A 27,459-nucleotide genomic window follows, 5' to 3' on the forward strand; every position below is an offset into this window, starting at 1 on the left:
TTGTAAGCCAAGATAGAAAGCAGCAAGGCGAGTTTCCAATGCCTATGAAACACCTTGTAGAGCTGTAATCTCCGATCTGGCTTTTGCCAAATGTGATTCGCTCATCTGGCAATACAATGAAACCTGAAGTACAATGCAGGGCTCTGTCTGCTTAAGATCTCGAACGATCTGAAGGCAAGAAGACCTTGTTCTTCAGATCACCTCGTCTACTGATGGAATATCAGAATAATGGCATGGCCGATGGTACAGATACCGCAATAGAGCAAGCAGTATTGAGAAACTGTGTTCCATCAAAAGGAATGCCTATCAGGCCCCAAGGTCATGTTGATTAGGTGGGCGTTTTGGGGCGTTTTTCCTGCCCACTGGGAGGCCTCCTAGGGCCGGGCGGGCAGATTGGCAATTCTAGCAATGGTCATTAATGCAATGCATGCAAGAAATTTTTGGAACTGTGTTTTGTATTTTGCACGACAGTGCAGTTGGATGAGCATGTTTGCAAGTCAGGTGCCCCCTGAATGTAGCCCCTGAATGCACAATGGTGGCCGACAGTGGAGCCTCCTGAGTCCTGCGGCCCGGCCGGGACTCCGAGTCCGACTCTTCGTAACAGCCTGAGTCTTCGGAGGCCCTTTTGCACTTACAACGCGCAGTTACTGTCGCTGATATAGATGACCTGGCAGACACAGGCACAATGGATCTCTACTAGACATGTATGATGATCACACGTACGTGCACGAGTTATTCCGCATTAGGCACAGACCTTATGCAACAGTCTTGACACATTCCACTGGCAGTGGCTGGCAGCTCTTACCAGTGGCATGCCAACAACACATGTGCCACAGTGATGCCACTGGCATAAAGATTTTTGTTGCATAAGCGCTCATCCCAAGCAATCAGATGTGACAAGTTTTTCTTGGCACGGGCGGGCACGGAAAATGAACAGCACTTGCTCACAAACTAGTGAAGACAGATTGGTTGACGACTCGGAGTTTGACTTCATTAGTACAAGCTGAACTCTTGAGGAATGCTACAGCAACCCTAGCCTTCCCAAGCATTTTTCGTATCTACAGCAGCATCACTGTAAATGTGCAGAATTGATTGTACAATTAATAAGCAGGATGCCTTCAAGCTAGGGCATAGTGCAGCAATAATTCTCGCCTCGGCACTCTGCAGCGCCTCTTCAGATAACACCAGTGAACCAGGGTCAGCTCAGCCAGTCCCGAGAATTGTCCTTTTGAGCTGCAGCTGCGTCGGCTTCACGCTCCTTCTTGACATTCTCCACAGCCTTGCGCGCAGCCTTGCCAACGGCACTGGTGTCAAACTTTGCCTGACGGGCCTCCGCCTGCAGATGTGCATACCATTCCAATTGTGACAGCCTGATCCTGTCGAGGTCATTCTGGTAATTGGAGTTACATGCACAGAAATGCTTTGCATCGATCCCGCGCAAGAAAGGAGAAGGAGGACTCACAGCTTCTGCAGCTTGTCTCCTGGCCTCGAGGTCTGCAGCTGTTGGTTGTTGGGTACTAAGCGGCCTGATATGCATGGCAGAAGTTGATAAAGACCAACACTTTCAGGCCAGATGGCCTCAGGAATGGGACACTTCTGTCCATATCATCTCAGCAACAAGGGCACAGAACTCTACCTGTCACGTTGGTACTCCTCGTACTCACCACCGCCTTTGCAGCAACTGCACAAGATACCCATGATGCAATGATCCACTCCCAATTCTCGTAATGACTTTCACTCCTTACCAAAATGGCCAAAACCCCAGATCAACAGAAATTGCACTGGAAGTCTCTGTGAGTGGGTATGCAATCTGCGCAGATTAGTGGATTGTTGGCTCGATAACAATCAGTGAATTTGTTTTGAGGTGTTCTTTCTCCTTCAAGTCTCCATCTCCTCGCCTCTCGCAAGGAACGTGGGTCGCCTCGTCAACAACGTCAATGAAGATTCGCTCTCCGAAAGTGCAATTCTTGGAAAGGTTGTGATATCCATCTCTCAAATTTGCAAGCGGTGCACATCTCTCTTACTATATTCTACTGTATTTATGAGAAGATCGTAGCCCCTTGGGGCCATTGCATTGACACGATGAAGAGCTCCCAATTACCGCTGGGGCATTCGAGCTTGTGCGTCCAGAGGATGTCTGGGCCCATCATCGTGCTCGGTTTCTTGATGCTTGGAGTTTCGTTGTTGTTTTTGGAAGATCTGAGAATTAGTGTTAAGAAAGTCTTGGTTGGCGCCAGTCCTCAATCGAATTTCCGCGTAACGATCTCCGGGACAGTCCTTCCCGCGAGCGCTGTGAGGTGCAACCGACTTGCATTGCCTGCAAGCTTCTATAACGAATCACAAGGGCCCTACAATCCAGCTGCTGTACGGCATCCCATCAGCGGAGAATGGCTGCTGGTCTATACATTCGACGAGGTGGGCCAGTGCCTCATAGGCTTCCTGTTCTAATGACTGCCGCCCGTGCGTGCCTGGAGATACACAGAAAAGATACATGTATAAGAACTCGTGGGATGCAGGTGTGGTTTGGGATAAGCGAGTACGCACGGACTGGAAATTACCTGGAGGGCCGGATGCGGTCACACCCACTCCTTATAAAGCTTGGGTCTGAGGCGACGCCCTCCATGCGAAAGCTTGAGGACGTGCAGATGCTCGAGCTGGACGATGGATTCTCTCGTGTCCAGAAAGAGTTTGGCGCGGACCTCTACAAAGCTGCAGACTGGAGGTGGGACACTATACACTTGCTACTTGGACCCTTCCACAGACACTGCAGCCCACATCAATTTGTCCTTTCATCCGATGAAGTATTCTCTGAAATCAATGCATTCTGCCGCAGGCCCTTCATCTGGAAGAACGAGGTATACCTGGGGCACTGGATAGGCTTTCTGCCGGCCCAGGAGCGCATGGCCATCGCCCGCCTGGACATGGATGCTGGCATTGTGAGATATGAGTACCGCTTCAGCCAGCTGAGCGACGAGATAGAGAGCGCGCAGCACCCAGACCTCGCCAGTGACAAGCAGGCTGGTGCCTCGCTACGGGTGGGCGCATTCAAGAAGAATGAGAAGCCGGGCTTCAAGCGGGAGAAGAACTGGGGCTTTGTGGAGGAGGACGGCGCGCTCATGATCTACTATGCTCTGCTGCCGTGCACCGTCGTGCTTGAGTTTGACATGGGGCAGCCTGATGGAGTTCTGCTCAGGTCGCGCACTTGCTATGACGAGCAGGCTGCCGTCATTCAGCAACAGACTGGTGCGCATTGCATGACCCTGAAACAAGCACTTATGTTATTGGGAATTGACTATCATTGACAATCAGATAGGTGGCTTGAGGTCATTATAAGCTGACAAGGAGCTGACTGGACGCAGGGCTGGAGATTTTGGACTTTGAGATGCACAGCAGCGGCAACCCAGTGCCCTGGGACGTGGAGAATGGGGCGGAGCACAAGGAGTACCTGTCCATGCTCCATGTGAAGAAGGGTGACTACGCCCACTGGGCCATCCGCATCAACCGCGCCAGCCGGCGCATCACCCACATATCTGCAGGCCCCATCATCAAGGCGCGCGATTACCGCAATGAGGTGCGGCCACCAGCTGAACGCCACCTGCTCAAACGTGGACTTGCAGATGGTGATATTTTGGATCCGCTGTGCATGCTCCAGTGTTTTATTATTATCGCACGCTTTTCCTGCCAAGAGGCAAGGTGCGTCCTGCAGACAAGCTGCAGTTGAAGGCTGCCAAAATCCTACCCCTTGTTGGACTTGCCAGATTCAAGCACGACCCAACCAATCGTGAGCATGGTGCTCAGTATTTACACCGCTCCCCGCCAGCCGGGGCACTGGGGGCCAATCCAGTGTGGTGCATGTGTTATTCCACTCCCGTGCATATGTGACTCCGCTGTAGTGCATGCTGAGCGGCTGTGCGCTGTGATGACAGGGGTTCCTGCAGACTGCGCTGGTAGTGAGCTCCTTCCATGTCCTTGAGCAAGTGGCTGCCGATGGCGTTGTGGAGCGCTCATTGAGGATATTGTATGGGGAGGGAGACCGGTTTGGTTGCTGGCTGGATGTGGCTACGGATGCCATTGTGTGGCACGAGCTGACAGAAGAGGACATCCTGCCCTCTGCCGAGCCACTCCCGCAGCACCATGCAGAGGTCAGCTGCTGGTGCTTCCTATGTGCAGACTGGTGCAGATTCAGATCTAGCCCAATGTGAGAGCCACCTGTAGAGGACTTCTGTACCTCATCCTTGTGCCATTTCTATCACAGGTAGTTCCATGTGCATGCCTGCTTCCCGTGCATGCATATCAGAGAAACTTGTGTGTGCAGGCTGGTGAGCCTTCTCCTGCTGAGGCGGCACTGGAGCAGGCGAGGTCCCACCTCAGGGATTCACTGGTGGCACCAGCACCAGCACAGCCGCCTCAAGGAGGACACAGCGCTGTCCCATCACAGCTCAGCCAGATCAAGGACTCATCGATGGGGAGGTTGGAACACAAGCTGGAGGCTGTCGGTCAGCACGTCATATCAAGCACTGTCACAAGCTATGATGCCTGGATCCATGGAGACAGCGGAAGCAGCGCTAGTGCAGATGCACCGGCTCAGAAGAACTCTCTGCCTCTTCAACCGCGCACATGACTCTTGAGAGGCACCTGACACATTCATGACGTATGTATGTGTATTCTTGCATCTGCAGAGTGGGCAAAATTCCGTGCTGTACGAACAATATATTACTGTGTACTGATATTTATTCATTTGAGCTTTAGAGACCTTCAGGTGCCAGCTGGACTCCTTTGCAGTCTAGTGCGTAGTCCAAGTAATAGGACACATGATCATGAGTAAATGTAAAATGCAAGCTGTGGACGCAACCTTGTGGGCTACCCTCCTTTAAAGGTGTGATGTTGAGCAAGGTACCAATGGCATCAAGAAGATAGACTTCTCAAAGGGAGCCTCCAATGGGGCCGAGCATTCATGCCACGAAACCATGCTCTTACTCGCAGTAGATCCATGCTGCTATTGTTGGATCTCATGAAATGCCATTAACACTGCTAAACCGTGCATCAAGAATATTCATTGGCGGTTGCAAACAGCATGCATTCCGACCTGTACAGGCCCAGTTCCTAGCATTCTCTGAGAAGAAGAAGAAGAAGAAGAAGAAGAAGAGGAAGAAGAAGCAGAAAGTAGAAGAGAGAATTATTACATGCTGACATGTTTATGCAGGGAGGCCAAACAGCCATGCTTTTGTCCAGGATAGGTTCTAAGTCTACTCAGACAAAATGCACAAAACAGCCCTAGCTTATCGATGCAATCAGCTCCGGGAAAGCATGGCTATGAGGTGCTCCATGCGCCTCAAAAGCACTGCACCAGGCGCCCTCAAGGTCTCAGAGGTGCTCCAAGAGCTTGTCGCATTTGGCGGCCAGCACGTCGAGGGCGCGCAGGAAGAGCTGGTCGGGCGCCAGGATGCCGGTGGACTCGATTGTGAAGATGAAATGGTCCTTGCGCTTGCGCAGCTCCACATGCTCGCTCCACTCCTCCTCCCCAGACATCCTCCGCACCTGCAGCCCCGCAGCCCCATCTTATTAAGATTTAAAGCAACAAACACGAGTTTTGACTCTTGCTGGTACAGTGATCTCCATCATTCCACACCAAACCAGGCGGTGCATTCTGAAGAAAAGTGCAAAGTCCTTATCAAGGATCAGATCCCATTTGCTTAGAGTGCAATAAAATCAGGATGCCGCACATCTTGACAAGTATGGTCACTTGTGCTGCCGATCAGATACAATTCCACCCTCACAGAAGTCCCTCCTGAATACCCCGTCCTATCTTGCAATCTTACAAGCATTTGACAAGCACTCAAGAAATTGCTGCAGCAGAAGCCCTGCCAGCAGGTGATTGCACTTAATGCCATCGCCAACGGCTGAGTCAACAGGAACAATGACAGGTGAAAAGCAGTGCATGCGGCTTTGAGTTTGCCTCACCTTTTCCAGCTGCTTCTCGTGCTGGCGCGCATCGCCGGCCACGGCTCTGCGCGAGGCCCCGCTGCCCTCCACTGTGAAGAGGCCCGGGCAGGCAGCTGCCAGCGCGTCTGCCTTGGGCCCCACCACCGGCTGCAGGATCGCCACCTCCGGCTGCAGCCGATACCTGCACGCAACGCTCACCCTTTAGTATTCCCGCTCTATCAAATTCCGGACAGGACATCACTTCACTCCTCAATATTTCAGTAATGCCTACTTGAAGCACAGGATGTCCCTCAGCATGGTGAGCACACATTGCATCACACCACTTCCTCGCACAACGTGACAACAGACAAAGGAGGGGATCTTTGAAGGGGATTGGGGCAATTGTGGACATCCCTACAGGACATCCCGCTAGGCGAGGGAACCCTGGGCCGTCCATGCGCATGGTGGGGATGCAGCGGGTTGTATGCAACATTGTGGCGCACCAGGCGGTGGCGACGGGGGACCATTTGGCGTGCTCAGCGCCAGTGCCGCGCACACAGTGGGCCTCCAGCACGATCTCCTGCCCCGGCCGCATCTTGGCCAGCAGGATGTCATCGTGCACCAGCCGCGCACCCGCTGGCCCCAGCAGCGCTTCCTGGCTGCTGGCATACCGGCAGTTGGTCTCCTCCGGCATCTCGCTCCCATTGGGCAGCCACCTCAGCTGCCCCGACTTCACTGCAGCGCACAGTGCACTGCGTTAGTCCTGGCTGCATGATTGAGGTCTATAGATCTATACCTCGGCTGGCGGCGGGCGGTACGAGTACTGAGCACCGTGCCCAACGGTTGGTTGGGTCTTGCTTGGATCTGGCGAGTCCAACAAGAGGTAGAATTGTGGCAGCCTTTAAGTGCAGCTCGTCTGCAGGACGCACCTTGCCTCTGGCAGGAAAAGCGTGTGATTAGTATAATAATCACAATAACAGTTGCAATGTCTCAACAGAAGAGTTGCATCTCACCCTTCTCGTTCACCATCATGTCCCCCTCTCTCCGACACCTGACGTCCAGCTTGAAGACTATTGAGTTGGTCTCTGTGGCAGTCTCTTCCCCTGTACCAAAGCCAAGGCCTCTCAACGATCTTTCTTTAATGTAACTTAAGGACCCATACCAGCTCAACATCCTCATGCAGGAGCAAATGCGATATCGTACCTGATTTGTCCTGCAGCAGGTTGGGGTCTACTTGTATTGGCACAAGCCCCAGCCGATGGGAGAGCACCTCACACTGCACGTGCATCAAGACTCATCATGCCAGGGAAATGGTGTATGACTCTTCCAGCAGCCCTCCTCATCAACATGCAAGAACCCCGTGGAGAGCATCAACACGTACCGCAATGATCGAGGTGTTGTTGATTATGTAGACGTGCTCAATGGCCACCGTCGGAATCTCAGAAATAAGAATGCGCCTGAGCGCATTGGCGATGGCTGGATCGATCCCAATGACGTCAAATTCCATGTCGTTGCCCCTAACCCACTTCATGGCAACCTTAAAGTCCCGCTGAAATTTCTTGTGCGACCAGCTGTTGTCCACGCCCAGTGCTGAGAACATATGTGCTGACGATCCAATGCTGACCTGCACAGAATTGTTTCTGGCAGATTAAAACCATATGCACCTCAAGGTGACTTGACTATCTTTAGCAGTGCATGTGCAGCAAATGTCGGGGTCGAAGCTCTTTGAGCGAAAGCAGTCAGAAATTTGCATTGATCTACGTGACCATGACATCCAATGTATGCCTCAGGAAAGGCCAGATCGCACGTTGTAGTTGAGGTTGTTTCCACAAGTGACATATTGCTGCTGTTTCTCCAAGTGTTCAGGCAATTTTCCAGGCTCATCATCTGACACAGCCGCATCAGCACGCTGCTTTTTCGATGCTCGTCCACTCTTTTTGTCAGATCCCATCGTATTGGGGATATGCAAATCCTGACTTCTGTCTGCGTATCGTCCTGGCCTAACGTCTCGTCAATACGAGGAGGATTATGGCCTACTTTATTAGTCCAATACGCACGAAGTTTTAATGAAAGAAGCTATTGCTTTAGATCCAGCCGTCTCGATTACTGTCTCTAATGATGAGTCATGCTGAGGCCAGAATACTTCCGGCATGGATCTCTGTTTCATTGGAACATAGGGATCTGGCCTGCATCCTTTTATCGAGACTCTGTCTGTGCATACTCTCTTCACGCCTGCAAGGTCCCCTTTCGCATGTCTTGACCCGACATGGTGGTGTTCAATGGGGCCTTACTCAGCCTGAACCTCCCAGTCAAGCCCGCTCACCCTGTCAGGACCACTGCAGTATCAGACTGCAACTTCAGAGATGCAAGTCTTATCGCTCAGGTTCATCAGGCAGATCGCGATCCTGTGAGAAAGTCCTGGCCACTGCCCCAAAGAAGGCTAAGGAGGAGAGGGGGTGGTAGAAGATGCAAAGTGATAACACGAGCATCTCTAGCACTACCGCAACTGCTGCCTGCCACAACAGTGCAGGGCGTCTGGACAGCTTTGATCATTGCAGGAGCAGGAGGACTCTGGTCTGAGCGTACTAGGTGCCCACCCCCTCTCAGTATCGTGAGGAGGATTTTACATTGACATTGATCCCAGGAATCCTTCTGATAATTTTGCCGTCCATGCAGGATTGGGAAGGAATTGAGTGGGCCCCTAGTAAGCACGCTCATTGGGCTTCTGTTCTCCAATGTTGGCCTGATCGGGGGAGTCCATGCCGGGGCAGTGTATGACACAGTCAACAAATTCATCTTGCCTCTTGCCATTCCCTTGCTTCTATACTCTGCAGATCTCAGGTATCAGGATCTTCACATCTTCTGGCCGCACCTTGCTCTTGGCAAGTGATGATGGTTTGTGTCAAGCGGCTTCTTATGAGCAGGACACACAATCAGCACATGCAATGACTGCAGGAGAGTGTTTCAGGAGACTGGAAGGCTGCTGCTAGCTTTTATCATTGGAGCGTTTGCAACGGTGGTGGGAACAGTGGTGGCCTTCAAGCTGGTGCCCTTGGCCGCGCTCGGTGCACAGGATTCTTGGAAGATTGCCAGCGCGCTCGCAGCGAGGCACATTGGGGGCGCCATCAACTATGTGGCTGTTGCAGAGACGCTGCAGGTGTCCCCATCAGCGCAGATGGCGGGCCTGGCTGCTGACAACCTCCTGTGCGCACCCTCAAGAAAGTCACTCCACAACCTGTATGCATGCCTGTGTGTGATCAAGAAGTGCCTGTCATTCTGACGAGCGCAGGCCATGGCCATGCATGCAAGCTGCGACATGACGTGTCACTGTTCCGGAATGCAGGTGTGCGGTCTATTTCACTACAATCTTCCATTTGGCGCGCAAGATCCCTCCTGAGAGTGCAAGTGCCGGTCAGGCCTCCGCCGATGATCAACCCGCTGCAGAAGGCATCAAGGCATGTTCCCCTCCTCATGGCATGGGTGGTGTTGTAGACAACAAATACAAAATACAGCAATAAGAAGTTGCTATTTTATGCAGGTGTTGGAAGCTAGCACAGGAATAGCTATATCGGCCATTCTGTGCTATGTCGGACAGCAGCTGGCGGTTGCTGTTGGCTTTCCAAGCTCTTCAATCTCAATCATTACACTGCTCACCGTTGCTCTCGCCACATGTTTTCCAACCCAGCTGAAGCCGCTCGTAGCTTCCAGTGAGGGCATAGCCTTCATCCTGCTTCAGGTGTGTTCTTCAACCAAGGGGTTGTCTCCTCTTCATAGGAAATTGGTGTCTGTTTTTATGGCTTTCCTGGTAAGGTGGTTTCTCAGCTCTATTCTTTCCTTTGCAGATATTCTTTGCAGCCGTTGGCGCTTCTGGGCAGATACGAGCGGTTCTGACCACTGCGCCATCTCTATTTCTCTTCTGCTTCCTCCAAATTGCGATTCATCTTGGCATTATTCTGGGAGTGGGCCGGGCAGCTGGCTTTGCCCGCAAGGATCTTTTGCTGGCATCAAATGCAAATGTTGGAGGTATGCATCCCAGTCTGCTCTTCTGTTGTGTCTTGAGAATCCTGAAATCTCTGGGTGGTGTCTCTGCCGGAGTCACACGTCACTCAGGTCTTTGCAACATGCCTGTTCTTGTTGCTTCTCTTGGCTTGGCTTCTGAGGAGCCCTCTTGCCTGAGTAATCTTAATTATTCGCTGTGTTGCAGGCCCCAGCACTGCAGGAGGCATGGCAGCTGCAAAAGGCTGGCAATCGCTGCTTGTCCCAGCACTGCTGATTGGCACTTTCGGGTATTCGTGTGCAACATTCGTAGCCCTAGTTTTAGGGTCCACAGTTCTGCGCGGTATGGTGGTGATATGATCTGCTGCCTGTACTTGTTGGAGTCTGTGCTGTCCAGGAGGCTACATGCATTATCAGTTATTTTTGGTTCCACTTCAAACAAATGGAAGTGCTTTGAGACAAAGCCATGGAGCTGTGAGGTGTAAATCAGATATCAGATTATTCATATGATCTTGCATTTGCACACGCGTGCCACGTGGCAGGGAACGAGCTGAAGTCACTCATGAGAAACGCCTTTGCCATGGCCATCTTGCTAGAAACACTTTACAGAAGGTTTCAAGCATCTTCATCACAGAATCTCTCACATCAACCGGACCTCCAAGCTTCCACGCAAAAATTTCTCACAAGCACAAGTATTTTTGACTTGATTTCAATTGAAATGCTGTGACTTCACTCTAGAGATGATAATAGTCAGCACTGAAGGGCCAGTAGCCCAGATAACGCAGCACACTGTTTCTGCAATACTGCGTTTATAGCAGTCAAGCGCGGTTGAAGCGTTTGATCTCGTACATGATGCTGGGGATGGTGACAGCGTCGCGCACGACTGCTGCGCCCTCGGGGCCGGCGCGCTTGAGCAGCTCCAGCATGCGCGTGTAGTACAGCAGCAGCTGCGTCATGGCCGCCTTCAGCACCTCCCGCCCGCATGCGCTGCTCCTGAAATCCTTCATCGTCTCCCTGCCAAAGATCACATACACATCAGGCACAGAATACAAAACATGAGAGAATGCAGACATGAAAATACAGCGAGCGCGAAGGTAAGCAAAAAGGGCTGCCTCGCAGGTGCTGCAAAGCGCATCGACAACTGAAAACAGAAAACATGCCAGGAGGGGCATGGGACGATTCTGATAAATCCTCCAAGCAAGCTTAACAAGAACTAGCCCATTTTGCTGTTCTGATTCTAGCGGCGTTTACCATAGTCCCTACCTTGCTGGCAGGATAAGAAACTAAGGACCAGGGCATATCATGAAGATCAGTGGGGCAGCTCTGCAACGCACTTGTTGAGGGCTTCTATGGCGGCGGTCCAGCGTGAGGCAAAGTCTTTCATGATGGGCGCGGCCTGCTGGGGGCCATACCCCGGCGCATGGGAGCCCTCGGCCACGCCACCGGCCTTGGCAGCGGCCTCCGCCTCTGTCACAAAGCGCACCAGGTCCACAAACTGCTGCACCAACGCCTCCTCCACATAGATGTTTGTGCACGCTGTTAACTGGTCCTGCACCATGCGCATCACACATTCTGATCAGCATGAGGTCATCAATGTTCTGTGACAAATTTATATTTACAAGGTGAAGGAGGTCCTGAACAAAAGAGCCCCATAATTCTGGTGCAGTACCGTCCACAGATACAAATGGGTGATGAGGTAGTTTGCAGCGGCCCGAATGACTAAAAGTGGAGGGCGGGAAACGGGGTTGAGTAAGTCTGCAGCGCCCCGACTGACAGGAAGTTGAGGGCAGACAGGAGCCGCACCTCGAACTCCTTGATCGTCTCTGCGCCGCTGGCTCCTAGAGGGGCGGTGGGGGGAGGCGGCGATGTGCCAGCGGCGTGAGCCATGTGCCCTCCCCTGCTGGCAGCCTCGCGAAGCAGCTGCATGCACATTCCCATTGTCATCTTTGCCTCACAGTGCTCATCAATAATGAGTAGCGTGCACATCAAGCTGTGGTAAGTCATGGACCACACAAATGCTTGACGCTGTCTGCCTCATGCAGGCATGGCTTCATACGCTATCTGGTGAATTCAAGCAGAGTTACAACATCTCCGGCCATCAGTAGACAATCTCACAACTTCCTTGAGAGTGCAAGAGAACTGGCCAAGTGCAAGGAGCATGTGGCCACCTGCACGATGTGGTGGAAGTTGGTGATGACGAAGATGGTGCCCAGGCGCCTGCGTGCAAAGCGCTTGGACAGGCGCAGCAGCACCTCCATTGCAGCAAAGCGCAGCCGGTCTATATTGTGATCCATCTGCCCATCCTGTGCACAACCCACCGCCACAACTCACCAATTGCACCCCACACTGAACCCATTTAGAGCATTCATGTGCACCAGTCTGTCTTCAATGGGAGAAACAGAGAGTATGGCTGACCTGGTAGTCTGCGTTTAGGAGCAGGAGAGAGGTGGTGAGCATGGCGTAGCGCTGGGTGATGAAGTGCAGCGAAGGGTCCTGCCCGAAGTTGGGCGGGGTGTACGCCTTCATGCTGCTCAGCTGCATGTCCAATATCACCTGCAAAAAGAAGGCACAACAATCTGGAGGCTTCTTATCAGGAAGATCACTTGCTGGGCAGTTGAGCTGCCTGCTAATGCCTCTGAAAGTGAGTAGCACTGTTAAACAGGTGTCCTGTCGTACAGGGGTGCTGACCTTGAAACGGGGCCAGAGCAGGAGGTTGGTGCGGTCCAAGTAGTCGTCCAGGCAGGGGATGCGGCGTTTGTTCATGATCAGCTGGTGGTGGTAGTTTATTCTGATCATCAGCAGCAGGCCCACCAAGTCAAACGTCTCCTGCTCCCCACAAACTTCTGTTAGCAGCCACATCTACCTTATAGGATGCGACATTATTGAACAGCGTATTGATGTTGACCACACAGAGGATCAGAGGGCAAACCTGCAAAGATGCTGCAAGCGCTGATTCGACCACGGCCAGCGTTGCTGCGAAGAGCTCATTGAAGATGGTGTCTTCCTGGAAGAAGTCGCAGCAGAAGAGGTACTCTGCAGTCGCTGTGTCCATGAGCAGCTTGTTCACGCTCCTGAACAACACCTGCAGGACAACAAGGACCGTTGAGAAGGTCATGATTGAAAATACCGTATCTTGGCCCCATGAAGCCATGGTAAATGCACACTGAAGCGCCAGAGCGTACTACTTTGTGCAGTTAAAAACGTACCCCTGTACCGTAAACTAAGTGAGAAATCCAAAGAGGGGAATACCTACTCCGTTTGTATTCATACATTCTGTTGCAGGTCAAGATAGCTGCAAGGTAAGTGGTGGCTGAGTGACCAGGGACCGGGATGTGCGGGCCCCACCTCAAAGGGGGCCTTCTTGGACTCGGACTCGGCGACGTGGGGGATGATGGCGGCCTGCTCCAGGTGGTGCAGGATGTTGCCGCGATCGCCCAGCGCAAAGGCATCCCTGTGCGCCGCATTGGCCCCGCGCGCGAATAGATTCGCCATCACGCCGCCCACCCCCGCCCCCGGCGCCTCCCCAATCACATCCGCTGGACCCGCCAGATCCTCCTGCGCAATTGCCCCCATCACACCAGCCTCCTTGCAGGAGCTCCTCTGGCTCATTACTGATGCTTAGCAAGCACATGACAACATCAGTGCACAATAAAAGGATGACACAGGACCTGCCAGTGATGTGCTGAAGTGGAGGGTGGACCTGCAAGCGCTCCAGGGCAGCCAGATAGGAGCGGAAGTGGGCGGAGAGCACGCGGGACAGTGTGTCCACGTATGCCGAGCGCACTTCCTGGAACACCTCGGGGCCGTGCTGGCGCAGGAAGGTGACCAGGTACTTCTGCTTCAGCAGCACGTTCTGCTGCAGGATCTGGATGTTGGTTTTGGGCTTGCGCAGCTGGTAGATCCTGGGCACACCAGGACACACACACTTCACAAGTCTAATTGATCGGTGACACAGCACTGCAGTACTTGGGCATAGCAATTCAAGGCGTTGAGCATAATTAAATGTGTTCAGAGTAAGAAGGCGGCCAGCAGACCTGGCCATGAGGAGGTCTCGTGACTTGGTGACAGCTTTGGCGCGCAGCCGCTCCAGCTCTGGAGCAATGTCATGCATGGCTGCCGACTTGGCCGCCATCTCGTTGCCCCTCACAAATTCCAGCTTCTTGTGCAGCGCCAGCAGATGCTCCTGCATTTATGCATGCATCAACAGCCTCCCCTCCTCTTTTAATTGCTGTTGCACATGACCATGTGGGGTCAGGAAAACAATTCCCAGCGCAGAGCTAGAAGGGCTTACCGCAAAGCCAGCATCAGGGGGTGCGAGGAGAATGCCATCGATGAGGGCCGGGGGAAGGGCGAGGTTGTCTAGAAAGGTGCCCAGTTTGGCCTCAGCTGCCTTGCGGTTGCGCAGGCGAACGCTCATGGACTGGCTCTGCTCCTGCAGCGCTCGGATCTCGCTGCTGATATTGCCCAGATCCGCCTGAAACTTGCCCAGCATTCCCTCCATTGTCGCCAGGATACTGTCGCAGCTGCTGATCTGCACCCACGCTGAATCTTTTCAGGAAGCTGCTTGCTTCTACAAATTGTGCTTGCCTATTGTGCATGCAAAAGATGGTGAATATGAATTGGTATGCATGTAATTTATACAAGAAGGCAGCGTCTTCAACATTGATCCGGGGATTGCTCAGAAGTATTCTAGTGCACTGGCCTGCTGGTGTAGCATGACGAGGTTGTCTGATTCAGACAGATAGTCCTGGATGGACTCCAGCTCAGCCTGGCGCAACCGAGCCTCGTAGTGCCTGCCATATTCCTTGGGATCACAACCCTGGTCCAGTATTGCGCGCAGCACCTCATGGCCCGCATATGTGTCCAGCTCGTCCTCTACCCCTGAGTATCCAAGACAATGCGTAGAGTACACAGGACGGACAGCACACCATTACAGTGTGTTATGGGGCTTCTGGCAAGAAGCTCTTCAGCTCTGACCCTGACCGTCTCCTTACAGATGCACTCTGGCCTGCTGCCCTTGACGAAATTCCCAGCAAAATAATTGCCTCAATCAATCAGAGGCAATCAAATTTATAATCGACTTGCGAGAGGAGACAGGGAAATACATCCTTGCTCACCTTTCAAAGATACGTCCGAGGACGTTATGTCAAGGTCTCCAAGAGACAGGTCTTGTGGAAGAGCATCATCACCCTCGTCATCGTTGGCTCCGCTTGCTAGATTGCCATTCTCATCGTCAACAAAGTCTTGGGGGTCCTCGTGAGGAGTTACACTCATCAGCGCAGACAGAGGCTCGCAAAACCTAGCTGGAACAGCTCTCAAACCATGAAAGAAAGCTATTCAACTCTTTGCAACCTAGTTATCATGACAGCATTCACAAGACAGCGAGGTCTCACAGAATCTGCAGGAAAGTGCAGGGTTCTTTTAGCTAGGCACGCCTGTAAGATCAATCGCTGTGGTGCGAGAAATTAAAGCTGTCTAACTATTATTGAATGCTCGCACATCGGTGTCCTATGATACTCTTGAATGTGGCATTTTTTCCGCAAATGTTAGCAACATATTCATGCATGGCCTGTCACCTCATTTGGCTCCTGCTGGGCAGCTTTGAATCCTTCAGAGACAGAAACTCTGATCATTTATGTTGATACTTTATGATTGGATCACACTGATGGCGCCAGCTGCAATGCTTGCCTTGGAATTTCCACCAATGGGTTTGCATGCATCAAAATTGGGCCGAAAAGGGATTAGACAGCTGACTAGCCTAGCCAGCTGGCAGCTTGTGAGGGGGGCTTGAGTGCCACCCCCAGAGGTGACTTGCCATGGCCATGGCAGCGGCTGCCGCAGCTGCAGCACAATATGCCAGGCTGTGCATCTAGAATCCTGATCATTGATGATGGTGCCGAGAGTCCTCTTCCCCAACTTGTTAAAGAGAGAACATCAAGTGTCATAAAGTGACCGGTTTTCATGTTTTTGGTGATGCTAATAGAGTTGACATTATCAAGACATTCAAATTCACAGTTCGTCTTCATTTAGGATCATTTTAGATTACCCAAAGCTCCCGGAGCCAGTCATTGTCCAGCACAATTGTCTGCAGCCATGCACGGAACCAACCATTGTCAATGTCAGCATAATATGATCTCAGGTGCAAGGGCACAACCGTGCAGTTGCAGGATGCGACGCATCACAGCGGGGCTGTTGTTGGGCAATCAAGCAGGAATGAAAGGTGCCCAGAGCAGGGTCCATGACGTAGTTGGGGATGTCTCCTCCCAACTCCACAGCACAGCCACTCTCACAAGGGAAGTGCTGCTTGAGAATCTCGCAGCTGTTGATGAACCAGAAGTTGCTCTCGCTGCACTGCTTCTCCACGCTCCTGCGCAGTGCACAGCAGAAAAGTCACACATCCTGCTGCGGTGGCAAATCATGGACAAGGAGGTGCCTGGAGGCCCGTACAGCTTTATTTAGCACGCTTCCCACCTGCAGGTGATAGAGCAGTCGACAGCCCTTTCTGCTACCGTGGGCTGAAGCTGAGGATCTGGCAGGACACGCAGGTGTTTGGGCAGCAGCGGGCAGGCGCGGCGGTCAGCCAGGAGCACTTGGGCGCCACCCGGCACAGGAATGCGCGTCAGATGGCGGTAGTGACCCCGCGGAAACGGCCACAGCTTCAGAGGCTTCACCAAAGCCTCATACTCCTCCATCAGGTATGGCACCAGGTACACCTGACCGCACATGTTGCATTACTTGCTGTGGTATCTGGGTGATATCTGTGGAATGACTGCAGAAAGTCATGGCAGCCCAGCAATGCAGTACTGCAGGATCCCACAATGTGCTCTGGAGGCCTCACCTTGCCCGGCTCAAACTTGGCGTCTAGCAGACCACCAGTCCAAAGCTCTGCTTTCAGGACTAATGTTCTCATGTGATTCTCAAACTCAGGCTCCATTAGGGAATGCAGATCGCCAAAGGCATCTGCTCCTTGCTCTGCCCAGGCCATGCCTTCCAAGAATGTCTTGAAGACATTGGCGTTCATGTTTGCTCCAAACTCCCCAATGTTCTTGTTGCGATTGACCTCGGGCACAACACAATCTCGCCCTGTGCAGCAATGTGCAGTCCTTTTGCTTGCCTTACAAGACCCCATGCAATACATGTTTCACATGTTGCATTCACAGAGGTGTCCCTTCACGCACATGCCCCACTGTGCTGTACTCAATGCTGGCCAGATTGAATGATGCATACCTTTGGAGGTCGTGTTCAGCCGCATCCAATGATCCCAGGCTTGATTTGGAAATTGTGTTCCAATTTCCAGCCAGAGCTCTTTTCGCATCATCCACCCAAGCCCCGGAAAGTACGATGAGCGATACTGCAGTCCAGGTCTTCCTTCAGCCACTTGCATCCCAAGAGACCCTTCTAAGTATTGCTTAACAAAGTGTATGGTGAAAAAAGGTCGTTGAGGCTTTGCAAAACCCACCAATCTTGTTTTGTTCCACTCCAAGGATGCCTGGCCGTTGTCATTCCATGATGATGCGCACCAGATGGATGGATCCTGCTGCATTAGTCCTGCTGTTGCCTACAGACATGCCGACCCATCAAACACATTTTCATTGCTTGTGGATCAAAGTTGCACACCACAGTTGCAGGTTCAGATTGCTGCTGTGTAAAGTAAACCCCATCACCTGGAAGAAGGCAAGGAAATCAGGACTGAAGATCATGTCATCCTCAATGATGATGGCATGAGTGCGTCCCTCCTCCAAGAAGATTTTATCCAGGCCCCATTTGTAGTGTTGGGACAGCCAGGCATGCCCAGGCTGTGAGGCACCATCAAGCAGCATTTGAGCGATACATTCGTGGTTGTGGGGCCAGCGCATGGTCATACTAGAGGGTACATAGAGGGTACACAAGCTCAGAAGCTGCATTTATCTTGCCACATGATGGATTCTGTATCACCTGGTTAGGACCAAGTAAGGGGTTCCGAGGATGTTGCCAATGTACAAAACCCCTCGCCTTGGGCAGCATAAAATGTGCCTGCCCCAATCTTTCAACAAGCGCTGCCACTCCAGGATGGCTGCCATCTTGGGATACGTATACTGTCAGCTGCTCAAGGCCTTTAAGGCTCGCCAGCGACAGAAGTGTCTTCTCCAAGTATTCCTCCCTGTGGACATCAGATCAGCCGTGTGACACAGGTTGCTCGCCCATCTTGGAGCAGGACATGAATGGCAGATAGATAGAAGCATGTGTGCACACCTATCATAGCAGAACAGGATGATCGAGTCCACCAAAGGAGGACTGTTGATCCCTGCTTTAGTTTTGTCTGGCGTCCTGGCAGTGACCTAGGCACAATCATTGCGTGGTTAGAGAAGGCTCTGTTCAGGTTGTGCTGCTGACAGTTACTGGGCCTCTGATGACGTCATCAAGGAAAGACAGCAAAAGAACAAGGTAAGGTTTCACAGGAGGACTCCTGTGATAGCTGTTGCCAAGGAATCAGGGAATTACAGGCAATCAGATACAAGTGATAAGTGCTGGAATTCTAGCTCCACCTGTGTGTGATCACGCCGCAGATGATTTGTTTCCTTTCTTGTCTGGGTCCTTCCTAACTCTATGGTGCTTGGCTCTGCCTTTCTTATGTAAGAAGCACGGTTGCTTGAAGAATAATGACTCCACTCATGAAGAATCGCAGTCAAGAGTAAGAACGAGTTTAATACGAGAATAAAAATGAGCGTTTTCTTCATCAAGATTGCAGATCAGGCTTAAATTGACCATCACTGCTCAAAGTCGTGATCAGATGTGGTGATTACAGAGCACAGAGATGAACCTGCGTTTCCAAATTTTTAGATGTTGGAAAATCCCATCAAAGTCTCGACGGTGTTGACAGGAAAAATGTTGCTTTGTCAGAGCTCACGTGCGGCCTCAATGCCTTGACTTCTGCAGGATGGAAGTTCTTGATATGTCAACATCAAAATCTATATGCCGATAGGGTTATTGGGCTATTTAGGAAGTGATCGAGAGTACAGCTGTTGGGTGCTGTGCACCCATGCATTGTGATGGAAACTTCCATTTATTACCAAGTGTTGACTGCCGTCCAAACTTACAGTGATGGACAGCGTCAGATGAGCTCCTTTTGACCACGATGTTGCTAAGAAATCTTTCCAAAGAAGTCCTAGCGAGCATCTGTAAGAAATCAATTCAGATCAGAAACACGAACGCACTTCTCAGGTAGGCTCTTCTGGTGTCGTGCGCCCCATGCAAGAGGCCAGATCTAATGAGATTATCAGATATCTTTGGGGCTTATGTGCTCCACCCATGGTCCCAATATTGAGGGGTAAGGTGCTGCAGGTGTACAAGCTACGCAACAAAGGCAGAAGAATACGATCTTATTGCTGAAGAGAAAGGACTAACGAGAATCGATGGGTGCGCAGGCTTTTGCATGCGCATGCTGATGTTCTAGCTTGGTGCAGTGGTCAGAGGAAGGAAATTAAAGCACTTCTCACTTGGGTCTCTGTGTGATGAAGATGCGCGGCCAATGGATTTATAGTGAACAATGAGGATGTGGAAGGAGCAGTCCTGTGCGTCGGAAATCTCTGCACTGTCTGGAATGTGAAGAAGCGAGAAGACATCACCCTTGACAGTGTCGCTCTTCTTGATCTTATCACCCCACCACCAGGTGAGGTCCTCCTCACGTCCGCCAGTGTGGTCATGGCATGGCCAAGCATCTGCTTGGGGTGTGAGTTGCCTTTATGGTGCGGATGCAGACTTGCTGATCATCGGTTGTGGCCGCTCGAGCATGCGTCTCCCAAAGGCATTCACCGATGGCCTCTCGTCCAAAGGCATCTCTGTGGAAGCCATTGACACTGCAAATGCAGCTGCCACATTCAACATACTGAATCAGGAAGGACGGAAAGTTGCAGGAGCCCTGCTTCCTGTTGGCCTGTGAACAGATGAAGAGGCCTGCGATCTAGATCCATGACAACATTGGTTTGGATTTGGGTGCAATTTTGCGCACCGTATCGCCTCAGATCAGCGAGTGACATCGATGGGCTGCAACTGGCCACTGGCCACTGGCCGCCAAACTGCGGCAGTTTGGCTTGCTGTGTATAAGCATACAGAGAGATGTGGTCCAGGATTCCATGAATACAGACCTTGCTTGAAGCAGGAATTCAGTTAAATTAGAGATGATTTTGGAGATTCACATATGTTACAATTGTAAGGCCTTGATCATGAGCTAGCCACTGGCGCTTTGCTGGATGATCCTGCTCCTCTAGAGATCTGTCTGCTTGCAGCTTCTAACTGTAATAGAATTCTGGGATGATATAGGCCATCATGATGACTAGTTGCATCCACATCGCAGCTTGCGCGCACTCACCATGGCAGACATAATTATGAAGGTCACGGCGTGAGTCTGCAGAGTTAAGTCTGCAAATTTAAATGAGCAATAAATGCGCTGATCATGTTGTCCTGAGCCCTCATCATGCACAGTTTTGGAATATGCACAAACTTTACAGTCTCTTGCCCAATCCAGATCGACCAGTCGCATGCCATGAGGGCATGCTGTAGCCATGCAGCCAAGTCAGGCAATTTCTCATGTTCTCGGTTGGAATCTCAAATTTCGAGACTCGAGGGAGGAAGGAGGAAATTTGGAGAATGCAAAGTGTTCTTCTGCAAGCATATAGGAGCGGTGATTCCGAGCGTATTTAATTTCGGAGGGCTTACTTTGGGAGGAATTCTTAGGGACACTCAACAAGAGCTGTTTCATCGTCTGGTCACTGGCAATAGACACTACATTGAACAAGGTCCAGCTATGTCAGGACAGGGCGAACAGATGAATCTTCCAAGTGAAGAGGCTCGTAAAAAGGCTCAGGCTGCGAAAGAATACATTGAGAATATGTACAAATTGCAGCAAAAGAACCTTCAAGAAAGACGAGACAGGTACCAAGCCTTCGTCAGAACAACGAGCTTATCGATAATATTCAGCCTTCTGTGTGATTTCATTCTCTGTGTTATCAATAAGGCCAAGTTCCCTTGCACAGTCATCAACTCCATCCCCGTTTTCACCTCGTCAGTTTGAGACAGACATTAAGCCTGAGTTCTGCCTCTCGCAATTGCGTCAGATGGTGCCGGTATATCTGCTCTTTTTTAAAAGATCTACGTACATAGAACCAATCCATATCCCTGTATTGCAGGCGTATCAAGTTAGAGAGGAAACTTCAGGAGGACACCCTGAGTGAGGAGGAAAAGAAGAAGCAGAGAGAGGCATTGCAGCAGCAAGAAAGGGACTACTTCAGGCTGCAGAGGCAGCGCCTTTCATCCAATGACTTTGAGGCATTGAAGCTCATAGGACGGGGAGCTTTCGGAGAGGTGTGTTCAGCCTTGGACCTCTGTTGTAATATGCCACATAATTCTCTCTAATACTCTTTCTACGCTGATGTGCGAATGACTGCACCTGCATTGCCTTGCCAGGTCTGGCTGTGCCGGGAACAGAAGACTGGGAAGACGGTCGCGTTGAAGAAGCTCAAAAAGTCAGAGATGCTCCGCCGAGGGCAGGTGGATCATGTGAAAGCAGAGCGCAACGTGTTGGCTGAAGTTGACCATCCGTTCATCGTGCGCCTGTACTACTCATTTCAGGTAAGAAGCCCCTGCATGCTTTGCTGAAAAAATTCCATGTGCCTGTTGGTGACAAGTTGCGCATGCAGCTCCTATTTTGTTGAGGCTCAGAACTGCAGCTGGCCTGCAGGACGAGGAATTCCTGTACCTGGTCATGGAGTATCTGCCAGGCGGAGATGTCATGGTAGGGATCTTCAAGGCAAAATAGCAGCACCTTCTTCCTCAGCTCACTAATGCATATGTTGTAATGGATTACTGGAGAAGACAAGTTGACTGCTGTGGCTGACTGCTGTGCCTCCTTCAGACACTGTTGATGCGCAAAGACATCTTGTCTGTGGAGGAGACTCGCTTCTACATTGCAGAGACTGTGCTCGCCATTGAGTCCATTCACCGGCATAGCTACATCCACAGGTATGCTCTTTCTAAAGCAACCAGTTGCTTTCCCTTGTTGATTATTAATGTAGATGAGAATGACATGAGCTGACCTGCAATATGCTGATGCAGAGACATTAAACCGGACAACCTCCTCTTGGATGCTTCTGGGCACATGAAGCTGTCAGACTTCGGCCTGTGCAAGCCAGTCGACGTCTCAAAACTGCCTACGCTGCATGAGGACAAAAACCCCAGCGTATCCCAGTAAGTCTTCCCCTTCCATTGAACTTACTCATTATGTGTCCTGCTCCGAAAGCCCCAATACTGTCTTCAGACAAACAAGCACGATCTGTACATACTATTTGAGGTGTAAAGAATTTGTGTCAAATGCTATTGCAGGCCTCCTGTGGACGACTTGAGAGACCAGAGGAAGCCGTCTCCGTCTGCTCTTCTCAATTGCTGCGGCTGTGGACCGCAAGTGGCAGTCAGCCCACCCAGCCAGAGCAGCGAGCCTGGCCAGAATTACAGGTCTGCAATTCAGCACAGGCCACCTTGTTAATCTTTGGCAGAAAGGCAAATTTGCTGATGGGTTCTGCCCTGTCATAGGACTGAAGGCGCTCCAGAGCCCAGCACCAGCAGAACCCAGAGCGAGAAGCTGGCCCACTGGCAGAGCAACAGGCGGAAGCTGGTGAGATCTCCAGCACTCATGCACACTCTTTCTCTCACCTAACCTGGCCTATGATGCTGGGCAAGTTCTTGCAATGTCCTGCTGCTGCAAAAGACTATCAAATCACTGCTTATACCAAGGGGAATTTAATGTAGAACAGCCAGGTTAGCAGATTCTCAGTAGAGCTCGCAGCCTGCCACATGAAGATTTGCATTCGAACCTGAAAATGAGCCTGAAAAGAACTCTTGGCACTGCTATCACTATCACGTCATTGGTGCAGGCGTACTCGACGGTGGGGACGCCAGACTACATAGCGCCGGAGGTGCTGATGAAGATGGGGTATGGCATGGAGTGCGACTGGTGGAGCGTGGGGGCCATCATGTACGAGATGATGGTCGGCTACCCACCCTTCTACTCCGACGACCCCATGACCACCTGCCGCAAGATTGTCAACTGGCGCTCCACCCTCCGATTCCCCCCTGAGGTGCTGCAGCACAATCCCTCATGCTCACGATGCCTGATCTGGGCTAGTACATCTCTGTGGATGTCTGCATGGCCCCACCACACCAACAAGCTGATCTCCAGCTCTGTATGCCAATTTATGTTTGGGTGATCAATGATGAACACCTCTGAATTTAGTGGTGGCACGCAGGTCAGCCTTCCGCCTGACGCGCGCAACCTGATAGAGAGGCTGCTGTGCAATGTGGAGGACCGTCTGGGTAGTCACGGCGGCGCTCAGGAAGTCAAGGTGTGCATCAAGGCCCCAGACAGTCCATCTCGTTGCATCCATTATCAAGACAAGCAAGACCAAACTGTGCAGCGTATCCCTTTTTTATCTATTACATACATGCAAAGGCCTCTCAATGATATCTGAGACTCTGCTGTGGATTTATCAAATAATGTTGTTTGTGCGTGCAGGTGCACCCATTCTTTGCTGGAGTGAAGTGGGATGAGCTGACGACGCAGACACCGCCCTACAGGCCATGCGTAACGCACGAACTGGACACTCAGAACTTTGAGAACTTTGATGACGAGGCAGGCATGTCCAGCGGCGGCAGCAGCAAGCGCTGGGGCCGGGCAGACCCCAATTTCATTGGTTACACCTACAAGAACTGGGAGGCCGTCAGCTCACCCGGTGAGGCCTTGCAACCACAGATGCTTGATGGCATGACACTGCAATGTACCTAAAGCAATATTGCTTGGTTTGGCAATTCATTCTCGTATGTATTGAGCTGAAATGTGCACTCGTGCACAGGCGAGGGGCAAGCGCAAGGGCACATGCAGCTGAAGCCAAAGACGTCTTCGCGGCCGAAGCTGAGCGATGTTCAGGGGACTTTTGCTGAGCTTGACATGAACAGCCGCCCATCACGATGACATCTGAGTGATATAGCTTGTAGATACAGAAGGAAAGATATGATGAAATCCATGTAATCTTTAGAGAACAGAGATGCAGATTGAGGCAGAGCAAGCGCTTTGTACTGTTCCACCCTCTGGGTTCAAGTACTCACATGGAACAAGAGCATGTAAGACTGTCTTTGAATCTGGTGCTCATGCTACATTCGAGAAGGTGCTTGCAGAGGCGTGATATAGATATGTAAATGGTAGCAAGCCAAAGGTACAGCATGTCAAATGGTGTTCCTACTAACATGTTGCGTTCAGTTGAGAATGACTACCATCCTACAACCATTGTCCTCCATCATTGCTTCTATTCTCTTCTCGTGTGGGCAAGGCCGGCAATGCAGCGACACCACATAGATACATTTGGCAAGCAATCAAACGACCTCCTGGGAAGAAAAGAGCTGTCAATGCTCAAATCTGAGGAGCCAACAAAGTTCACTAAATGAACTAAGTGCCAGAATGACTGCAACCGCAGCAGGGGCTGTGGCAAGAACCACAATGAATGCAGCGGCATTCGCATTGTTGATGCGCATGTCTGGGCATAATGCACACCCTGGTCACACCCTGGTCAGCAGTTGCTGCTACTAGGAGCGTTCAGCAATCTAGATGACACCTGCGGCCTTCTCGATGTCCTCTACAAGCTCGGGGGCAAAGCTGCTGGCGAACTTGGCGAGGGAGCCGAGGGCGCCCTGGCCGGTGGCCAGAGCCTGGACGCCAAAGCCCAGGAAGGCAATCATCGCCAAGCGGCCGTGCTTGAGCTCTGCCTCCTTCAGCTTGAAGGCGCGCGCGTCGTCGCCGGTGGCCAGACCCAAGGGGTCGAAGTAGCCGCCTGCAAACAGTAGTGCCAACTTCTAAGCATTGCACTCCAATCAGAGCACAACAACATTGTACTGCTAAAGATGTTACATTTATTGTTACACGAATTTCCTGCCAGAGGCAAGGTGCGTCTGCAGACAAGCTGCAGTTAACGGCTACCAAAATCCTACCCCGTGTTGGACTCGCCACATCCAGGCAAGGCCCAATCAACCATGGGCATGGTGCTCAGTTTTCACTAATGCCCCTTGCCAGCCGGGGCACATATTGTAAGCAATAATGAAGACTCTCACACGTTATCCAGTGGCAAGAACCAGGGCAGCAGATTTGTTGGTCTCTGAAAGACCTCTGAAATCGGCACCCAGCAGATGGGCAGGGGCACAATGTAGAGCATGCGGAACATGATACAGCCCAGCAAAGGGGAAAGGGGCAAATTCATAATGTGCTTACCGGGGTAGATGCGAGCCTGGGGCTCAAGCTCGCGGTTGCGGTAGATCTCGGCGCCACCCACAAGGATGGCCTCAATCCACACCAGCTGGCTGATGGAGAAGGGCAGGCTGAAGCCCAGGTACTGGGCACCGTCCAGCTCCACCTTTCCAGCGTCCACCCTGGGTTCATGCAGAACAAGTCAGCTTTGGAGCATAGTCTGCGCTGCTAAAACCCCTAGAGAACTCGGGGGGCGGTATAAATGCTGAGCACCGTGCCCACGGTGGATTGGGCTTTGCTTTCCCTGGGCTGTATCTTGTTCCACATGCTCTACATTGTGCCCCTGCCCGTCTATTTGGGTGCCGATTTCAGGGGTCTTTCAGATATAATATAAAATCCGCTGACCTGGTTCTTGCCACTGGATAACCTGTGAAAGTCTTCATTATTACTTACAATATGTCCCCCGGCTGGAAAGGGGCAGTAGTAATATTTGACCGCCGTGCCCACGGTTGATTGGGCCTTGCTTGAACCTGGCGAGTCCAACAAAGGGTATGATTTTGGTAGCCGTTAAATGCAGCTTGTCTGCAGACACACCTTGCCTCTGGCAGGAATAGCAGTGTCTTAATAATGAATAAAACATCCTCCAGCAGATCTAAGTACAGCGTGCACCTCTGGCATCAACTGGCACTCACTCAGCACCCCAATTTAGAAGCACATTGACTGGCTGGCAGGCAAGAACTGGTCTAAACTTACCAGGAGACGCCAGTGGAGGCCTCTGCAACGAGCACTCCGAGTGCGCCGAGCATGGCCCACCGCCCGTGGATGAGCTCTGTCTCGCGGAAGCGCTGGAGGCCGAACACCTCGTCGTACGGCTGGAGGGCAGTGTCGCTGATCTTGGTCTTGGGGGCCGCGAACTTGCCAACAATGGCGCCTGCCTTGTTGACTGCCTTGTTCTGGTCAAGCTGGTCGATGCCCACCTGCATCAGATATGCAAAGGTTCAGTTGACGTGCAGCTGGTGCTCAGATGTGACCCATGCAGCCCAAGTGGCATTGGAGGATATGAACACAAGCAAAAGCGTGAAAGTCAGATGAGCACTTGCCTGAAGGTAATCTTGTGGCGATGATAGCCCCAAGGGGTCGAACCCTCTGTCTCCCGGCAAAGATCCATCCAACCAGGCTGGCCTCTCGGTGTTGGGGAGCCACAGGGCGTCACCTGCATTGAAATGCCGGGATATGATATGCGAAAAGTAAACATGCTCATCATTCAGCCAAAAAAAAAAGTCAGATTCTAAAAGTGAATTTGACATGTCATTACAGACCGTAAGAACTTGTTCCATGCAGTTGAGGCTTAGTAAAGTAGCGCACCACCACCGCTGCCCTTCCTCTTGCCGACGCGCTGGGTTCCCACCGAAGTCTTGGGAACAGCCTTCTTGATGGGAGTAGCGACGGCCCTTTTGACCGGGGCTGTGGCCTTCTTCAGCTGCTTAGTGCCTCCCTGACAGTACACCACAAGTGCCCATCACACCACGTCCAACCAACCCTCACCCTTTATTGCGCTGCAAAGCAACAAGAGTTGACCCCAGCTGTGCGACAGAAGCTGACTGACCTTGAACAGAGCGTTCAGGCGGGATCCATTGCCACGGCCAATTGCTGAGCTGCTGCCACAGAAGGCCTGGCGCTGGAGAAGAGCTGAAGATCCCACCATCTTCTCTGCGCACAGAAAAGCACCTCAGTTAATTTGCTGTTTCGTACTCATCAGCGCAATAATCATCTCCATTGTGACCAGTCCTTTCTCGATACAAGCTTCTTGATCACTCATTTGAGAGTGATTCCGGATATCCAGCCTCACGTCCCACCCCCCTTTCTTGGTAGCGAAAGGGGCCGAGAGCCGCAAGAAAGGACATCATATATCTTAATGCTTCATGAAAAAGGAAGAGCCTGTGCACGCCGCTATGAGCAAAGGCCAACTTTCTGCGACCGGAGCTAGGGTGAACAGTTCGCAAGCACCCTCAAGGGCGCAGAGCTCCCGCGCACCTGCAATCTACCGATTCGCAGCGATGTTAGTGCTGCAGGCTGCAGAAATCCCCCGCCAACGAAAGTGCGTCGATAGAAGGGCCCGCAAATTGAGATAACGTTCAGATTGTAAGATTGGCCAAATGTTGCTATTCCCCTGCCAGACATCCCAGGGTTTATATACACAGGGAATCTGACTCTGCCTCTACACTCTGCCTCTAGAACACCAAAAAGTTTCCTGCGATCAGTCTCACCAATTCATAAAG

General features: G+C 51.7%; 10 protein-coding genes across 10 annotated transcripts; 4 read left to right on the forward strand and 6 right to left on the reverse strand.

The window, feature by feature from the left end:
* Nucleotides 1–615: 615 nt before the first annotated feature.
* Nucleotides 616–1,864, reverse strand: COCSUDRAFT_54068 (hypothetical protein). Its single transcript, XM_005646173.1, has 3 exons — nucleotides 1,637–1,864; nucleotides 1,463–1,526; nucleotides 616–1,336 (listed from the first exon to the last, which is right to left on the reverse strand). Exons 1-3 carry the CDS (start codon nucleotides 1,696–1,698, stop codon nucleotides 1,199–1,201), a joined length of 264 nt encoding a protein of 87 aa, XP_005646230.1. The 5' UTR covers nucleotides 1,699–1,864; the 3' UTR covers nucleotides 616–1,198.
* Nucleotides 1,865–2,023: 159 nt separating this feature from the next.
* Nucleotides 2,024–4,887, forward strand: COCSUDRAFT_48216 (hypothetical protein). Its single transcript, XM_005646174.1, has 6 exons — nucleotides 2,024–2,415; nucleotides 2,517–2,722; nucleotides 2,834–3,243; nucleotides 3,360–3,571; nucleotides 3,927–4,142; nucleotides 4,316–4,887. Exons 1-6 carry the CDS (start codon nucleotides 2,083–2,085, stop codon nucleotides 4,619–4,621), a joined length of 1,683 nt encoding a protein of 560 aa, XP_005646231.1. The 5' UTR covers nucleotides 2,024–2,082; the 3' UTR covers nucleotides 4,622–4,887.
* On the reverse strand, nucleotides 4,858–7,970 carry COCSUDRAFT_30170 (insert subdomain of RNA polymerase alpha subunit). Its single transcript, XM_005646175.1, has 7 exons — nucleotides 7,730–7,970; nucleotides 7,304–7,546; nucleotides 7,126–7,198; nucleotides 6,936–7,025; nucleotides 6,426–6,657; nucleotides 5,962–6,124; nucleotides 4,858–5,538 (listed from the first exon to the last, which is right to left on the reverse strand). The coding sequence occupies exons 1-7, from the start codon at nucleotides 7,871–7,873 to the stop codon at nucleotides 5,365–5,367; spliced, it is 1,119 nt and encodes a 372-aa protein (XP_005646232.1). The 5' UTR covers nucleotides 7,874–7,970; the 3' UTR covers nucleotides 4,858–5,364.
* A 218-nt stretch (nucleotides 7,971–8,188) lies between these two features.
* COCSUDRAFT_17365 (DUF819-domain-containing protein) lies at nucleotides 8,189–10,278 on the forward strand (the record flags this gene model as incomplete). The annotated part of the gene is made up of 7 exons (XM_005646176.1): nucleotides 8,189–8,511; nucleotides 8,599–8,763; nucleotides 8,878–9,126; nucleotides 9,266–9,402; nucleotides 9,471–9,658; nucleotides 9,765–9,945; nucleotides 10,127–10,278. 7 exons carry the CDS (start codon nucleotides 8,189–8,191, stop codon nucleotides 10,276–10,278), a joined length of 1,395 nt encoding a protein of 464 aa, XP_005646233.1.
* A 458-nt stretch (nucleotides 10,279–10,736) lies between these two features.
* Nucleotides 10,737–15,192, reverse strand: COCSUDRAFT_56884 (Vps52-domain-containing protein; the record flags this gene model as incomplete). Its single annotated transcript, XM_005646177.1, has 13 exons — nucleotides 10,737–10,932; nucleotides 11,253–11,467; nucleotides 11,722–11,838; nucleotides 12,087–12,221; nucleotides 12,334–12,471; nucleotides 12,607–12,744; nucleotides 12,848–13,000; nucleotides 13,264–13,473; nucleotides 13,619–13,820; nucleotides 13,953–14,101; nucleotides 14,210–14,449; nucleotides 14,639–14,799; nucleotides 15,036–15,192. The coding sequence occupies 13 exons, from the start codon at nucleotides 15,190–15,192 to the stop codon at nucleotides 10,737–10,739; spliced, it is 2,211 nt and encodes a 736-aa protein (XP_005646234.1).
* Nucleotides 15,193–15,676: 484 nt separating this feature from the next.
* COCSUDRAFT_56885 (hypothetical protein) lies at nucleotides 15,677–17,170 on the reverse strand (the record flags this gene model as incomplete). Its single annotated transcript, XM_005646178.1, has 5 exons — nucleotides 15,677–15,759; nucleotides 16,209–16,285; nucleotides 16,390–16,631; nucleotides 16,757–17,001; nucleotides 17,146–17,170. The coding sequence occupies 5 exons, from the start codon at nucleotides 17,168–17,170 to the stop codon at nucleotides 15,677–15,679; spliced, it is 672 nt and encodes a 223-aa protein (XP_005646235.1).
* Nucleotides 17,171–17,191: 21 nt separating this feature from the next.
* COCSUDRAFT_83516 (hypothetical protein) lies at nucleotides 17,192–17,699 on the reverse strand (the record flags this gene model as incomplete). Its single annotated transcript, XM_005646214.1, has 3 exons — nucleotides 17,192–17,269; nucleotides 17,378–17,476; nucleotides 17,583–17,699. Coding segments are annotated over 3 exons (294 nt in total), but the record flags the coding sequence as incomplete, so codon positions are not given.
* Nucleotides 17,700–19,193: 1,494 nt separating this feature from the next.
* Nucleotides 19,194–19,837, forward strand: COCSUDRAFT_37416 (DUF498-domain-containing protein; the record flags this gene model as incomplete). Its single annotated transcript, XM_005646179.1, has 3 exons — nucleotides 19,194–19,225; nucleotides 19,416–19,567; nucleotides 19,656–19,837. The coding sequence occupies 3 exons, from the start codon at nucleotides 19,194–19,196 to the stop codon at nucleotides 19,835–19,837; spliced, it is 366 nt and encodes a 121-aa protein (XP_005646236.1).
* Nucleotides 19,838–20,785: 948 nt separating this feature from the next.
* Nucleotides 20,786–23,917, forward strand: COCSUDRAFT_43349 (serine/threonine protein kinase 19; the record flags this gene model as incomplete). Its single annotated transcript, XM_005646180.1, has 11 exons — nucleotides 20,786–20,829; nucleotides 21,084–21,258; nucleotides 21,361–21,525; nucleotides 21,635–21,688; nucleotides 21,809–21,915; nucleotides 22,009–22,140; nucleotides 22,483–22,564; nucleotides 22,824–23,027; nucleotides 23,196–23,291; nucleotides 23,462–23,678; nucleotides 23,799–23,917. 11 exons carry the CDS (start codon nucleotides 20,786–20,788, stop codon nucleotides 23,915–23,917), a joined length of 1,395 nt encoding a protein of 464 aa, XP_005646237.1.
* Nucleotides 23,918–24,107: 190 nt separating this feature from the next.
* On the reverse strand, nucleotides 24,108–27,285 carry COCSUDRAFT_67011 (hypothetical protein). Its single transcript, XM_005646181.1, has 7 exons — nucleotides 27,215–27,285; nucleotides 26,787–26,890; nucleotides 26,546–26,675; nucleotides 26,281–26,393; nucleotides 25,934–26,157; nucleotides 25,205–25,362; nucleotides 24,108–24,770 (listed from the first exon to the last, which is right to left on the reverse strand). The coding sequence occupies exons 2-7, from the start codon at nucleotides 26,883–26,885 to the stop codon at nucleotides 24,544–24,546; spliced, it is 951 nt and encodes a 316-aa protein (XP_005646238.1). The 5' UTR covers nucleotides 26,886–26,890; nucleotides 27,215–27,285; the 3' UTR covers nucleotides 24,108–24,543.
* Nucleotides 27,286–27,459: the final 174 nt, after the last annotated feature.

Source organism: Coccomyxa subellipsoidea, assembly GCF_000258705.1.
Source record: "Coccomyxa subellipsoidea C-169, whole genome shotgun sequence".
Classification (NCBI taxonomy): Eukaryota; Viridiplantae; Chlorophyta; class Trebouxiophyceae; family Coccomyxaceae; genus Coccomyxa; species Coccomyxa subellipsoidea.

What these genes read in the sequence shown, in the direction of transcription:
- COCSUDRAFT_54068 (XM_005646173.1), bottom strand. Translation starts at nt 1,698, where the DNA reads ATGGGTATCTTGTGCAGTTGCTGCAAAGGCGGTGGTGAGTACGAGGAG. An exon ending in GAGGAGTACCAACGTGACAG is followed by an intron (nt 1,527 to 1,636) that starts GTAGAGTTCTGT and finishes CATGCATATCAG; the next exon opens with GCCGCTTAGTACCCAACAAC. An exon ending in GGAGACAAGCTGCAGAAGCT is followed by an intron (nt 1,337 to 1,462) that starts GTGAGTCCTCCT and finishes GCACATCTGCAG; the next exon opens with GCGGAGGCCCGTCAGGCAAA.
- COCSUDRAFT_48216 (XM_005646174.1), top strand. Translation starts at nt 2,083, where the DNA reads ATGAAGAGCTCCCAATTACCGCTGGGGCATTCGAGCTTGTGCGTCCAG. An exon ending in TACAAAGCTGCAGACTGGAG is followed by an intron (nt 2,723 to 2,833) that starts GTGGGACACTAT and finishes ATTCTGCCGCAG; the next exon opens with GCCCTTCATCTGGAAGAACG. An exon ending in TCCCGCAGCACCATGCAGAG is followed by an intron (nt 4,143 to 4,315) that starts GTCAGCTGCTGG and finishes TTGTGTGTGCAG; the next exon opens with GCTGGTGAGCCTTCTCCTGC.
- COCSUDRAFT_30170 (XM_005646175.1), bottom strand. Translation starts at nt 7,873, where the DNA reads ATGGGATCTGACAAAAAGAGTGGACGAGCATCGAAAAAGCAGCGTGCT. An exon ending in GAAACAACCTCAACTACAAC is followed by an intron (nt 7,547 to 7,729) that starts GTGCGATCTGGC and finishes AATTCTGTGCAG; the next exon opens with GTCAGCATTGGATCGTCAGC. An exon ending in CCTGCTGCAGGACAAATCAG is followed by an intron (nt 7,026 to 7,125) that starts GTACGATATCGC and finishes GCTTTGGTACAG; the next exon opens with GGGAAGAGACTGCCACAGAG.
- COCSUDRAFT_67011 (XM_005646181.1), bottom strand. Translation starts at nt 26,885, where the DNA reads ATGGTGGGATCTTCAGCTCTTCTCCAGCGCCAGGCCTTCTGTGGCAGC. An exon ending in CGCCACAAGATTACCTTCAG is followed by an intron (nt 26,158 to 26,280) that starts GCAAGTGCTCAT and finishes TATCTGATGCAG; the next exon opens with GTGGGCATCGACCAGCTTGA. An exon ending in CCAGGCTCGCATCTACCCCG is followed by an intron (nt 24,771 to 25,204) that starts GTAAGCACATTA and finishes TACTGTTTGCAG; the next exon opens with GCGGCTACTTCGACCCCTTG.